General features: G+C 36.6%; 1 protein-coding gene across 2 annotated transcripts in view; it reads left to right on the top strand.

The window, feature by feature from the left end:
* The window catches only part of SMPD4 (sphingomyelin phosphodiesterase 4), a 130,514-nt gene that overhangs the window by 12,526 nt on the left and 102,344 nt on the right, over positions 1-15,644 (top strand). Inside the window, exons 6-11 of one of the 2 annotated variants that reach the window (XM_053701983.1) lie at positions 665-714; positions 1,843-1,994; positions 2,908-3,034; positions 3,120-3,191; positions 4,020-4,103; positions 4,840-4,985. In XM_053701983.1, the coding sequence (XP_053557958.1) occupies positions 665-714; positions 1,843-1,994; positions 2,908-3,034; positions 3,120-3,191; positions 4,020-4,103; positions 4,840-4,985 (631 nt within the window). The remainder of the gene's footprint in view (positions 1-664; positions 715-1,842; positions 1,995-2,907; positions 3,035-3,119; positions 3,192-4,019; positions 4,104-4,839; positions 4,986-15,644) is intronic. The other variant, XM_053701984.1, reaches the window with a different exon arrangement.

The following is a 15,644-nucleotide window of genomic DNA, read 5'->3' as shown; positions in this document are numbered from 1 at the left end:
TAAACTCACTACTTTGTGAGGGGTGTAATCACTTTTTTGAGATACTGTACATGAATAATGGAAAACCATAATAAAAGTTAACAAATGACGACATTTGTACAACCATAATAATCTCACTTTGGTGCTACATAACATATGCCAGTAAATAAATAGAAAAATAAGGCATTGTGGGTACATATCTTTGGTACTCCTTTCTGTACTGTAAATTTTTGGTTTTATTAAAAAATCTTCGTTGTTTCACAGCAGCAAATAGTTTTCATTTCTGTAGTACAACTCCTCCTTTTTTCTTTTTTCTTTTTTTTTTTGCTATGGAGATCTGTCCTCATAAGTGAAAATACTAAATTAAGACTGTACAATGTATTGTATGTGCTGCAAAGTGCATTAATGGGTAAGTTAAGTTAAAATTAAGCTTTCATTGCTCAGTTAAAGCGTTGCTATTTTAAACAACTTTTATTTTATGCAAATTAATAAACTTGCTTTGTTCTCTTAGTATCTTTTGTTTAAAAAGCATGCCAAGGTAGGATAATTGGGGGGCTCTATGTGCAACATTGTTTGAAACAGTGTTATAAATATAGACTGCTAAATACATAAGCACACACATATAAAACTGTAATTTTCCATAAAATATTTGCATTCATTCCTTGACCTTTTTTTTGCTCAGATCCCTTTGAGTATTTTATGTTCCACTTTGCCATTTGTCTTCTCACACAAAGGGTAAGTATATAGATATTAAAGGGACATTAAACACTGATATATTAATATAAAATGTTTAATTGTATATATAGTAAAACAACGTTGAAATATACTTTCATTATTTATTTTGTTCCCCTTTCCTGTAGTTTAATTTAATCCACACAGCAATTGGTTCCACACTCTCTAGTAAGCTGTTTATAACGGTCTTTAACTGACCAAAGCAGAAAAAGAATAATATGGCGGCTCCAACTGCTTTATGAACATTGGAATATTACCCTTATTTTTTTTCAATATTTCGAAAACCAGTCATTTAAAAAAAAAAAAAGACATGTACATAGCATTTTTTCAGTTTAGTAATAGAATATTTCTGTTTTTTTTTTACTGTTCTGAATATTTTCTCTTTTAAAGGTAGGCAAACTATCATTGTTATTATATGTCTGCGTGGAAAATCTTATCTGTGTGTCATGGGTCACTTAAAGGGACAGTCTGCACCAGAATGTCTAGATTGTAAGTTCCCACGGGAATAGGGCCCTCAATTCCCCCTGTATTTGTCTGTAAAATGTTTGTCTTATCGTATTGTTTCTCCATTGTACTGTTATCCTTGTACCCATGGACAGCGCTGCGGAATCTGTCGGCGCTTTACAAATAAAGAAGAAGAATAATATTTATTGTTTTAAAAGATAGATAATCCCTTTATTACCCATTCCCCAGTTTTGTATAACCAACACAGTTATATTAATACACTTTTTACCTCTGTGATTACCTTGTATCTAAGCCTCTACTGACAACCCCCTGATCACATGACTTTTTATTTATTATCTATTGACTTTCATTTCAGCCAATTAGTACTGTTGTGCTGACTCCTAAATAACTCCCCGGGCGTGAGCACTTTAGCTATATGGCCCCCATGAACTAGCAGTCTCCTGTTGCGAAAAGCAAATAAAAAAACGTGATAAGAGGCTGTCTCTAGTGGCTTAGAAATAGGCAGAAATATAGAGGTTTCAATGTTATTAAGTTTATTAATATAACAATGTTGGTTGTGCAAAGCTGGGGAATGGGTAGTAAAGGCTTTATCTATCTTTTTCAAACAATAAGAATTTTGGTGTAGACTGTCCCTATAAAACTCCTTTAGCAATTCTCCCTTCTCAGAATTATCCTCAGGGGCTTCACTTCAGCACATCGGACAGCGCCTACTTCATCCTAGTGGACAAGTACTTGAAGTGGTTTCTTCCCATTGAAGGAAATGTCCCTCCTCCTCACTCGTCCAACCCTGGAGAGGCTGTGCCCTCCCCCGCACCCAGGTAATCTTTAAAATAACTTCATGCATACTGTGATTTGGAAGTGCACAGTTTAAAAGGGCATTAAATACAAATGTTCCCTTTTTATATAATTCTAGTCCTAAAGCCTGTGTACACGGGCCATTTTCTGCAGTGCAGCTGTGTATAAGATAAGGATATCCGATCTCTCTGCAAGCTTAGCCTATTTTGATGCATTGTGGTTGCAAAGAGCAAATCCAGCAATTTAATTTACAAAAAGAAACATAAAGGAGTAATTTATCATCCATTTTATACTCTGCAGCTAGTATAACAAGTCATTGAGAACACATTAAAGGGGCATTCTTGTCAAAATTTAAATACACATGCATGAATTACATCTTTGAATAGAAACATATTTTCAATATACATGTATTGCCAAAAATGCTTCTAGTGTTAACATTATTCTCTGCATGTGCACGTGAAGCATAGCTAGATATTCTCAGTGCACCAGTATTTTAAATACTGCAGTTGCTTAGTGTGCCGGTGGGGTTTGTATCATGTCAGCAATTAACAAATTGAGTTATTACCAGATGGTACAAACACCTTAGGCTCTCTAAGCAAGTGCTGTGTTTAAAATGCTGGTGCACGGTGCATACTTAAATACACTTTTAAAACGGCTATAGCTTTTATTAGCAGCATTTTTGCTAATATATGTATATTATAAAAATGATTCTATTCAAAACTGAAATGTATCCATGTGGATTGCAATTTTGGCTGGAATATTCCTTCAATGGGAAATCAATTTTACAGTACAATGTCCCTTTAAATGCTTATAATATCTATAATTTATTTAAAATAACCCATGTTGTTTTACTTTTACAGTTAACTGGTATTTTTCTGTGACCTACTCTTGTGTCAATCAGGCATATTTATTTGAGTGTTTGTCTCTATTCTCTAGGTCTCCAACAATGTTCACTTCTTATGGTTCCCACTCTACCCTGTTGAAGAGACATATTTCCCATCAGCATTTGGTCAATGTGGACCCTGCTGCGCAGGAAATTTGGAGGTCTGAAACATTATTACAAGTGAGTGTTGGCTGTGGGACGCAGATGGTAAATGGTTGCTTAAGTCTCCCAATAGGGTAGTTATTTACTAGTTTTCCTCACACAGGTCTTTGTTGAAATGTGGCTTCACCATTACTCCCTAGAGATGTACCACAAGATGCAGTCTCCTCATGCTACGGTAATTATTTTTTTTCTACTTACCTAAGCTATACCTATCCTTATTAGAACATTACAAATATTTCAATCTTAACACAAATATTTTCACTCTGTATTGGCCCTCTATGAGAGGTTGTAGTTAACGTCTAAAGGAATAAGATTATCTTTTTGGGACTCGTGGGTTGTTGCACATAATTAGTAAAGGTAATTTTAATTGATCTTATTCATAATGAAGTGTATTTTGCTGCCCTTTGCCTTTTCTTCTGAATGCTCTCTACAGTTTGTGTTACCAAGTACCCTCACAGCAGAAAATATGATCATGGTCTGGGGAAAGGCACCTGGTTTTTTTTTGTTTGTTAGTTTTTTCCCCCACAGATGAACCCTGGTTAATAAGTGACAATTAAATCTTCAATTCCATCTTTATTACTATTAGAAAATAACTGATCTTCTGTGCTCCTGATGTCTTGTGTGTTTGTTTTACCAGCTTTATTATGTTTCTTGTACTGTGTATAGTGTCTGTATCCTATACTGTTTTGGATAATGAGTATCCCTGTACCTTAAACATTGTATTATAACATAAATTCTATTGTTAATGATATTTATTCCTTACAGGAGTAATTCTGAGAATTTCTATTTTCTAAACACAAGGTTTAGAGCTGAATAGATAGCAACCTTCACTGTTTATGTATATGTTATGGGTAGCAGAATGTTCAGAAGTATCTGTACTGTCCACTTTTTTTTTGTTGGTAGGCACAGTCTGTTTTCTCACTCCATATTTTGTTTTGTTATGTTTTTGTCCTTTTTTTCTCTCCCCCCCCCCCCCTCCCATCGACTCCTGCGTGCTCCTCAGTTGGAAGCCCTCCACTACAGACTCAATGTGTCCAGCTCTCAGCACATTTGTCCTGCTCTGCCCGGCTCTCTCCATTCATACCAAGTACTTCCAGCTTTTGAGGGTCACCAATTGTACATGGGGTGGGAGCTTAAGCAAGTTGGGATACTTGTTTAAACAACAAAAGATAAAAAAATTTCTATGGGGAGAAAGAATTTGCTAGGGGCTAATGAATGTGCTGTATAAAATGGCACAATAATCCTTGCTTTAAGTGAGATCCTTGCTTACTGATGCTTGTTATAGGCATCTTGCACTGTCCGCTGACCCTCTGCAGCTGCTAGAGCTGCCGTCTGTCCTTTTGCTGTTTGATTGCTCCTCACGTTCTACAGTATCTCATATGCTTTTCTGATAAATGTGGCTGAGCTTTTCAATGACAGGTGTTAACAAGCTTGGCTGGACTATCTTCTTGTAGCTGGGAGGTGCATCCACTCTTAATACGACTAAAGAAAATGTTTAGAAATACCTTATCTTCTTTCAAAATGTAATTGTCTCATGAATAAATCCAAAAACAAATTCACCCTCTTGATCTTGGTTATTTTTTACAGTTTCTTGGCTCAACAATACAATAATTGTTTTCAAATAAGCTAGAAGAGTGAATGTATTCCGTAAATCTGCATGCTAATCTTTCGTTACCTCAAGATCCCCTTTATCTGCATTTTGTTAGTCTTGCATTGAGCTGTGCTAATTTATGCTCTTTAAATTGGGGTTAAGTTGCAAGTCTTTGATCTATTGTCCTATAGTTATACCACCAATTGTTCTATTCCTATCTCTCTCACCATAGGAGTCCTTTCAGCCTACAGAAGAGCATGTTCTCGTAGTCAGACTCCTAGTGAAGCATCTACACACTTTTGCCAACAGTTTGAGACCTGAACAGTCGTCTCCCTCTGCTCATTCCCACACAGCCAGCCCTCTGGAGGAGCTAAAGAGGTTTGTTTGGATTAGCAAATATGGAAATTAGAAAAACTGGTTTTATGCAAAATATTTAAGGGAATTTCAGCTGGCATGAAATAATGCATATTTTTTATGTATTTATTTTTTTCTGATTTATAAATGTATAAATAATCTCTTGTTGGTGTGCAGCTACTTTAACAATGTCAACATTGTATAATAAGCAAGCCCTTAAACGAAGGGGATAAAGTCATAAAAAGAGCACACAAACACTATTGAAGTGTTGTAATAAACAATTATCCAAGTAGATACAGATTCAAAAGTTAAATCAGAAGCACAGTTTGCAAAAATGATTCTGAAAGAAAGTATCACAATTTGATAACCATGGGCCATAATACCCAAATGTTTAAACACTTGAAAGTGATGCAGCATAGCTGTAAAAAGCTGACTAGAAAATATCTCCTGAACATCTCTATGTAAAAAAGAAAGATATTTTACCTCAAAAGTTCCTCAGTAGCCACCTCCCATTGTAAAGGATTTCTAAGCAGCATTTTAGTGTGTCTGTCCTGGGACAGCTGAAAGGATGAGCCTCGTGAACTCTCATATTATTTCACCAATCAGGTAAAGGAAGCTTACTATGAAATCTCATGATAGTTAAGTCAAATCTCATGAGATCACAGTAAGAGTTCATGACCTCAGCACTGCTGATGCTGATTGGCTGCTGTTCATTTCTTCATTTTTTTTTATTTATTTTTTTACCTGCAGCTGGGAGCATTTGAAGTATAACTTTTTACACAGAACTTACTCTGCTGAGCTGAGGAAATTGTGAGGTAAAATATCTTCCTTTTTTACATAGAGATGCTCAGGTGATATTTTTCTGTCAGCTTTTTACAGTTATACTGCATCAGTTTCAAGTGATTTAGCATATGAGTATTATGTCCCTTTAAAGAACACTTTAACTTGATATCCCTGATTTTCTAGACAGTCTAGGAATTGTTTTTAGTCAGTGAGGAAAATGCTTAAAATTGCATCTAATATTCAGAAAAAAAATTCTTCTACATGCTTAGTTTGGTTCAAGAGGTTGGAAAGAGCTTGTCCCGTTTCAGCATCATGTAAGCATTCAGTCCAACAACATGACTATAGTTGCCTGTATCAACAATCTGAGGGAACTTGCTGCAGGTTTGCAATGAAGGTATCTCTTCACCTCACCTAAGTTTAAATCAAACACACTGTGGTCTCAGTTGTTCATATTCCAGATCTCCAGAATTATGAAGTAGGTTTCCTTAGACTCCAAACTGTTCATCCTGGAAAATCTCTTCATGAGGATATTTTTTCTCCAAATGTAATAGGGAAGTCTAGAAATAGAACTTATGACATTACAGGAAAAATGGCCAGTAGCTAAGTACTTTACAACAAGCAGATAATGAGAGACAAGGGAAAAACAATCTGGCCTGGTCAAGAGAGACCTGGTTTTCAGGTTTAATTCTTCTGCCAATACAGAAGACTTGTTTTTCCCCCCAGTTTATTAAGTATTCAGGGTCGGTTTAGTTCCAAGACCTGGGAGTACTTGCATTGACATACGGTGTATTAAGTCCTTGATTCTAAAAGTGAATGTCAACCTACATGATAAAGTGCTCGGTTTTTAAAAAAAACTATTAATAACAGGGGCATTTTCATTCATGAAAATTTACATAGCAACGGATTTTACAAATACTTACCTTCTCCTGAAATGCCGGATCGCCGATCCCCCGCCTGCAGGTCCCCTCTGTACTTTGTCAGCAATGACGAAACCGGCTTCCTCCAATCACAGCTTCCCCCCCGGGAGCGTCCATCTGGTGAGGCCACGCCGTAATTGGAGGAAGCCGGTTTTGTCATTGCTGTGTAAGTACAGTAGGAAGAAGCAGGCGGGGAGGATCGGGGATCCGGCGTTTCAGGAGAAGAAGGTAAAGTATTTGTAAAATCTGGTGCAATGTAAACTTTCATGAATGAAAGTGCCCCTGTTTTTAATAGTTTTTTTAAAAACCGGGCACTTTATCATGGAAGTTAACATTCACTTTAAATAAAGCCTTTTCTGATAATCTGATTACCACACTGTGAGCCTGTGAAACCAAAAATGTACTATTGTATTTGAGAAGTTTTTGCTAAATAATGTAAAGGAAATAATCTGCACTGGGAATACCTATCAGTAGATGATATCTAAGTTTATCTGGTAGAGGGACTGTTAAAGTTCAAGAGTCCGCTATTTCATTTTAGTGGAAAATAGCTGATTGTGCTGATATTTTTGTCTTTTTTCCAAGTTCAGGAAATAATTTGATCCTTTTCAAAGCTTCCCATTCCTTTTAAGTTTCTGAATTTCCCTTGTCTTTTCAATATTCTCATTTTGGAATCCTAAGAATGACACACACTTCTTCACATGCTCATGGTGGAAGAGCCCTTAAATTATATTTGAAGGCTACTATGGATAGTAGGAAGACTGGTTACTTTTTTGTCCTTCACTCTAGTTCTAAAAAGGAATAGAATGCTTTTTTTTTTTTTTTTTTTTTATCTTTTTATTGAGGTTTTAAAGTATACATAACAGCAAAGAACAGAACAATTGCAAGTCAGATAGGATACAACATATTAATATGACATTCTGTGAGTAGCATGACTTGATTCTAGACTGATTTATCTTATAATGTATAAAAAGCATAGCCATTCTAGGCAGAGTATCTTAGTTGACCAGTAACCACAAAACAGAGCCCATATTAAACCTCACTTGTATTAAACTTGGCTATTTCCCTTTGTATTTAATGGTCACTCTAGGGCTGTTAATAATGGGAATTATAGTATTTGGGGATAGTAATGTTGTGTAATACATAGCCTGTTAAAGTACAAGGGATGAATAGGTAATGATAGTGTTATTTGAGGTTATATAGGGGGGAAGGGGGCTGTTATTAAAAACTTTTCATAAAACGTCTAAAATAGTACGTTTGGGGGATAGGTCCAAGGGATATATTTTCCTTAGTTTACTTCAGTAAACTTTAAAGGTGGGGAGGGGGGGGGGTCCAATGCTTATAATATCTAGCTGAGGGCTAGTGTACTATATTGAATTTGAGACCTCCATATATATATATATATATGAGAGGTCTCACTAAAAAGCATACTATAAATATTAGATAAGTAATAAATACCACAAGCTCTGGTGTCATATGAGATTATATAGTATAGTATGGACCCCAAAGAAAAATTGTCGTGCAGCATATGTAGAGAGCCCTAGAGAGTTTCAAGTGTGAGACGAACCTATATACACATGTAAGTACTCATCTGGCTGACATTAGATTTAATAGGTTCGCTACTAGGATCTAAATACTGCTATACCTTGAAGGGTAGTATCATATACATTGTGGGGACAGCAGGTAGAGAGAGACAGAATGAACTTGTCAGGTTTTCATCTATAGTGGATACATATGAAAAAGTACTTAAAACATATAGGGTGTGTATAAAATGTATAACAAAATTAATTCTCCTCAGCTAATAAGGGGTTCAAAAAGCACGATTCAGCTTTAGCATGAAATAGCAATCTAGTATTTTAGCTGCGTATGCATAATTTAGCTTTGTACAGAGCATGTACAAGTATGTGGGAATATATATATCACTATATGATCATATATGACTACCTCGGCCACAGGTAGTCTAACTATATGGGGTACAAGGTGCTATCATGTCTCTTTGTACAATCTATAATAATATATGCTCATGAGTTTCTAGTGGTAAGTGTTAGTTTGATGTTAATACTAAGCTGAAAAATATAGCTGATCTAGGAGATCTTATTAGGACTAGAACATAAAACTAGGCATTCACTTCAGTCAGGATAACATACAACTATAAACATTGAATAGCCCCATTATATATGTAGTATGCAATATAAAATATATACCCAGGTCTAAGATCTAACAGAGGGCTGGGAAAATTCTAAGCACTTAGACCCCTTTTATCCTACTCCCCTTCTCAGTCCATCAGACCAGTGGTGGTCGTGATGTACACATAGGAACTGTAATCTCAGGGGCAGATAATGAAGTATAGGATCGTCAACATCTAGAGTCAAAGGCATATAGGCACTGGCAGCCATGTTTTTTGAGAGTAATGAGCTACTATATCTCATATGTGTACTCGTAGCTTAGGTACAGTTCTGGGGTTGCATAGTGAGAACTGCTTCTTCCTCTGGAACAGTAGTTATGATCCTCTGATTTCTAGGGGGTTGGGATCTGAGATACGTAACTGCTTCTTCCTCTCTTTTAGGTGTATTCGAACTTACAGCCTTGACGATCTCTATATCCCCCACAGGAGCACTTGCTGAGTCCATTTTAAACTGTAAATTAACTATCTTGAGGAATGTAGCTTGGTATGTGGCAATAAGCTGCATCACTCTGTATTTAAGGTTGTCTCTTGCTGTCTCCATTATATTGTATTCGGGAGTAGTAAGGCCTCCTATGGTGGATACTGTAGCGCTTTTCTGTGCTAATCATCAAAATCTTGAGGCACGTAGGAAGTAGAGTAAGCATCTATTCGTCTGGGGCCTTATGCAGCAGAATCTAGCCGCTCCCTGCTATAAGGAAGAGCACATTGGGCAGAGGTGTCTCCACAATATACACACAGTGTGCGATGGCAGTTCCTATATGTCCTCAGCACAGAGCGTCAAAGAGACCCATGGGTTTCCTAAGTCTCTTTGACGTCTCAGGACTCTTTTGTCGCAGGATAGAGATGCTGGAGGTTGTCACTGGTGATAACTACCCTTCAGGTAGCAGATTTAGGTATAACTGGGCGGTCGAGTAAAATAATTTAAGCTCTATTTTGCCTAAGCTGCAGTGCTATGTGACTGCTCAGTTTCAGAGCTTGCTCCGCCCCCGGAAAAAAATTATTTTAAGACTTTATAGTATCCACTGTTTTGCTATACTTATACCATAGGACCACAGAAATAATGTTTCACCTCTATTTCTTCTTGGTCTGTCAGATGCAATAAAGCATCTTTTGAACAACTACAGCAGCTATGTGGTTGCTTTAATGCTTGCAGCATTTTGTAGTAAGGCTTTTGCAGACTGCTTCCTGAGTCTAAGGCAATAAGGTTGTGTGTGTAAAGTATGATATCACAAGGGAAAGAAGGAGCACAAAATGTATGCTCACCAGTAAATTATTTTCATCTTAATCAGGGCCCGATGATTAAAGGATTGTCATATCACTATGTTGTTAAGATATCCACATCACAAATCGAAAGTGCATGAGAAATGTTTTAAAGTGATGCAATCATTGTTTGAAGGTAGTCTCGCTAAGAGAGCGTTTTAGTACACGTCACTGTGTGATGCAAGGCTTCTCTTCCATTAGCGTAATGTTCAATACTGCAGCCTCGCCATGTGCAGCAACAGTTAGTGTAAATGATCCCTTTGGATACTGTGTAATGGCAATAACAAAATTTACGTGTGACCTTAACCTCTTTAGTTCCAAAGGTAGTTAGATGTATTATCCATTTACAAGCTTATTTGAGCTGTGGCCTTGTGTGTATACTGTGCATGTGTTTATATGGTGTGTTATTAATATATATTATACTGTAAAATTGTTTTATATATTTTAACTTACTTTATTGGAAGAACATTTCACATGGTTTTTTTGTATGTTTGTAAACAAGATTGGCAGTACAGAATTTTAATATCTTGCAGAAGAACGTGGCCGCAACTTTTTCCATTTATAATAGTAGGTTTTAGGAAGTTTGCACAAATCATGTTTTTAAAAAATAAGATATTTAATATGGAAATTATTGAGCTCAATTGTGCCAAACTGTAAGTTCTCCAAGAAGAAATAATATAAATACCCCTGTTTCTTCAGCCAATAGAAGTACATAGTTATTAAACATTACAATATGGGTAATATCAAAGTACAACCCAAAACATCCTAAACCTATGCAGTTTTAAACAACGTTATCATTTACTTCTATTAAGTTTTCTTTTTGTATCTTTTGTTGAAAACTAGGGATGTTAGCTCAGGAGTGCATACGTGTCTGGAACACTATATGGCAGCGGTTTTGCAAGAAAGTTGTTATCCATTTGAAAGAGCACTTGATGGCAGCACTATTTCCCACTAATAAATACATATATATATGTGTGTGTGTGTTTATGTATGTGTGTGTGTATATATATATTTTTATATATATATATATATATATATATATATATATATATATATATATATATATATATATATATATATATATATATATATACATACACACACAGGTAGCCCTCAGTTTACGCCGGGGTTAGGTTCCAAAAGGAATGGTTGTAAATTGAAACCCAGTTTATAATGTAAGTCAATGGGAAGTGAGGGAGTTAGGTTGCAGGCCCCTCTCAAAATTGTCATAAGTAACACCTAATACATTATTTTTAAAGTTTTGAAATGAAGACTTTAAATGCTAAACAGCATTATAAACCTAATAAAACAATCACACAACACAGAATATATAATTAAACTAAGTTAAATGAACAAAAACATTTGCTAAACGGCATTATAAACCTAATAAAATAATCACACAACACAGACTTCACTTTTCTGCAAACAGTTCTTTCTATGCATTCCAATCTGGACTGATTTATAGACAGGAAGATCTTGTTCCTTTGAAATCTGCTCGATAGCTCAGGTCTGGTTAAACTGATTAATTTCAGCTTGCTTGACTTTGCTGCAACACAGACGGATAGCTCTACCTACTGGCTATTTTAATAAATGCACTGCTTCTCAATGCTTTTCAATAGCAGTCACATGACTGGAAAAAAAGGTTGTTATTCTGAAACGGTGTAAATTGAACCGTTGTAAAACGAGGGCCACCTGTATATATATATATATATATGTGTGTGTGTGTGTGTGTGTGTTTGTGTGTGTGTGTTTGTGTGTTGTCATTATTTAGAAAATATCACACAACTTTTATTTTTTGGTAAACCTACAAGGAACAGGACATTTTAAATAAAAAAGTTACATTTTTTATTTTTATGGAAACCAGTATCGAACATTTAACAAAGTTTAACATCTGTCTTGTGCAAGTCATTCTTTTTTGAGTCCATCATGTAAGACCAGGATCCATAAAGTCTGTAAAAACTACATATTTTTAAAAAACTAATAACATCTGAGGAATAACAGCCTTGATTTAAAAATCTATTGAACTTCTCAATTTCTGCTGTAAGGAAATTAAGACAGGTGCAATATGTAAAACTGCACACAATAAATTCAATAATCTTCAATATTACATTTTCTTGCAATATATTCCTCCCACACAGCTTTTGTTTGTACAGTAAACTCCCAGTTAACCAGCACCTATTGGGATTGGTAGATTCCTGATGAGCGTAGTTTCTGGTTGCTTGAGAGTCACTATTAAAAATATGCCTAACTGGACGGGGCTTGGCCGCACAGGAATATGACTGCGTTAACGAGTAGCTCCGATGCTTAAGGGATTACCCCCAGCAGCAATCTTCTCACTTTCACAGCGCAGGGAAGCGCACAGCAGGGACTGTGAATGGCAATCTCAAGCCTGCAGAGTGGTTGGGGTCTTGCAACACTCACGAACAGCCGGATGGCAAGAACAGACTCCACCGGGGTGTACAGAGAGCGGCCAATGGGATCATCACAGACTTCACGTGAGCCGTGCAAATATACGGAGGCAAAGGCAGCCCCGCTACTGAGGGGGCTACACGCCTGTAGGAGAACCATACATTGAGTACCCGCTTCCTGGGGGGTCCCCTGCGGGAGTGATATCTACCCCAATAAAGCACCCTCACAAACAGCGCCAAACTTAGAGACCGGGGGAGCTTGGTCCATAGAAATCCCCTGGGTATTCAGAACATAGTAATAATGGGCACATTCTGAGCACAAGGCCTCATCACAACCAAACAGCTCACTAGCCCCAAAGCCTGCAAGATATCAGGAGAGACTGTGCCCCAATAGAGATTTTTAGGGGTTATAATCCATCAGCTTGACAGACCCCGGCAAACTCCCATAGGCCACAACATTAGTAACCGCAAGGTGAAACGGGACCCAAAGGCACATATCTGCACTGGCGCAAAGGCCCTTTGCAGCACCCAAGTGTAGGTGGTTGCTACTGTAAAGTCATTCGGCATCCTAAAAAACTTCAAAACGCTGTCGCGAGCTTAGGCCCACTCGCCACTAACAACCTGGCCGCCTGGCCTGCAAAGCACTGCACCTTCAGGGATAAACCTCAAAACAGCTGCCCTAAGAGCCCACCAAGTCATCCACGCACTTCTACTCTAAGGCATTAAAACCTGAGACCACAATACAGAGACACCCCTTTTCTCATTCTCCCGCTCCATTCTCAGGGGAGACTGCAGGGCCTATATTCACTGGGATGCCAAATAGAAGAATAACAAAACTGCCATAATGTGGGAGCTCTAGCCTGGATACCACAGAAACACCGTCCCACCTCACTGTCATCCTACCCATTAATAAAAGAGACACTGTCAACATGGGATAAGATTGCTGCCACTCAAAGCAATATCTCATCGCCCTCCTCACCTTTAATCCCGATACGGGACAATCTGACTATGGGCATTCAAATACCAGCAGCACAGGTCAAACAGGCATTACCATTAAATAGGCTGGCTATTTACAATGTATTAGCACAGAACAAATTAAAAACACAACAGGAACTTAAAGAATGGGATCCCTGTCTTTTTACATCTTGGTTCCACTGCGCCCAAATATCGCATTACATAGCAGCCCATAGACACAAAACATCACTCACACCTTTTGAATCTCTCTGTACACAAACATCTCCGCCAAACCACCTTATCTCACACAACGTCAGAAAATAAGAAAGTTACATAGTTTTGTAGATCTTTTTTTTGTGTGTGTGTGTTATGGAGATTATTTGTATCATTTTATGTTGAAATATTTTTTATTAGAATTCTCCACTTAAACAAGATTCCATACATAAGAAAACAAACATATCCAGATAACAGAATCACAAATAACATCATAAAAGTGGCATGTTATATGCTTTCAAACAAACTTTTTCTTGTAATTTTGGAATGGAATCCTGCCGTTTACGTAGATAACTTTGTTTCAGTAAAAGTAGAAAACTCTTTACAATTTTTTCCAATTTGAGTTATACAAAAAGAGATAAGAAGAGATAAAAAAAATAAGTAGGAAAGGAAAAGAGGGAGTATAGTCAAAGAGAAGTAATTAAAGGGATCACTCGTGGTGTTTTAGTTTGATTTCTTAACTCCAGAGTTAATTCTGGGTTCTTAAACTATTTCTGTTTAACATTCATTTTGTGTCTTCCCATATTATCCATTCCTCCCAAGTGTTGAGGTATTCAGTTCTCTTGTCTAATAATATGGAAGCAATATTGGCCATTTGATGGTAGTATCTGATTTTGTTTAATATGATATCATAATGAGGAATATATGATTTCCAGTATCTAGCAAAAACAGTTCTCACAGCTGTACAAATTATACCAACCAGTCTTCTCGATTTTTTTTTTTAGGTATACTCTGATTAGGGAAGTGCAAAAGAGCTTGTTCTACACTAAGTTCTATTCGCGTATCAAAAATTTCACTAAGTAGTTTAGACGTAGCTGTCCAGATTATTGTGACTTCCGGGCATTCCCACCTTATATGGATATATGTCCCTTCTACTGGGCACCCTCGGTAGCAATGATTTAGTGAAATGTTATCTATGTCTGTATGGAAATGTTTGAATCTACTCGGGTGGTTATACCATCTATATACTATCTTTATGTAATTTTCTTTCAGGTTTGCGCTAATAGAGCACAATAGTCCTTTTTTGATTATTTTTGCCCATTCCTTATTATGTTTTGAGAAATGTCCTTCATTTTTCCATTTCTGCATAAAGTTTAATTTATCAGATTGTGGTTTTGCGCACAATGTCTTATATAGGCCTGTAATTTCTCCTTTTACTCTTTGGGTTGCTATACATAATTTTTAAAAGAATGTGTAGTGAATTATATCTCCAGCTTTTCTAACTTCATTAACTCTAGATATCAGTTGTAAATAATGGAACCAAGAATTTGGTATGGTGGGAGCTAATTCATTGTATTGCTCATAAGTTAGAATATTAGTGGCCTTATATACATCTGCTATTCTATATAGGCTCTTGTTAGCCCAAATATTACTTATTGAGTGCCTAATTTTGTGTGAGATAGTGACTAGAGGTGTAATTAATGAGTTCCCAGGTATTAGATTATACTTTTTTTGTAGGCTGTCCCATATTTTTAAAATGTGTGAGATTGTTACATAAGTTAGCCATTTATTTAGTCTTTCCTTCCTTGGTAACCAGAACAGTTGGTGTATTGGGTCAAGATTTATCATTGCGCTTTCTAATCGTACCCATGGAAGGTCATTATTATTTTGATGTAGTAAAGCAGTTTGTGCTAACCTAGCTGCATTAAAGTACGTTTGAAGTTCAGGAACTCCTAAGCCTTCCGAATCTCTGCAACTTAATAACGTTTTTTTTTATGAATTTTTTCTTTTTTTATATGACCATATGAATTCTAGCATATTCTTTTGTAATTCTCTAATATACTTTGCTGGAATAGTAATAGGGAGTGATCTAAAAAGATAAAGTTGCTTCGGTAGTATTACCATTTTACTGACAACCATTTTTCCATAGAAGGAAATTCTATATGTAGACCAAGTTTTAATTTCT

This window comes from Bombina bombina, chromosome 2, assembly GCF_027579735.1.
Source record: "Bombina bombina isolate aBomBom1 chromosome 2, aBomBom1.pri, whole genome shotgun sequence".
NCBI classification, from domain to species: domain Eukaryota; kingdom Metazoa; phylum Chordata; class Amphibia; order Anura; family Bombinatoridae; genus Bombina; species Bombina bombina.
The sequence above is the reverse complement of the archived record's forward strand: the minus strand, read 5'-3'. Positions and strand labels throughout refer to the sequence as shown.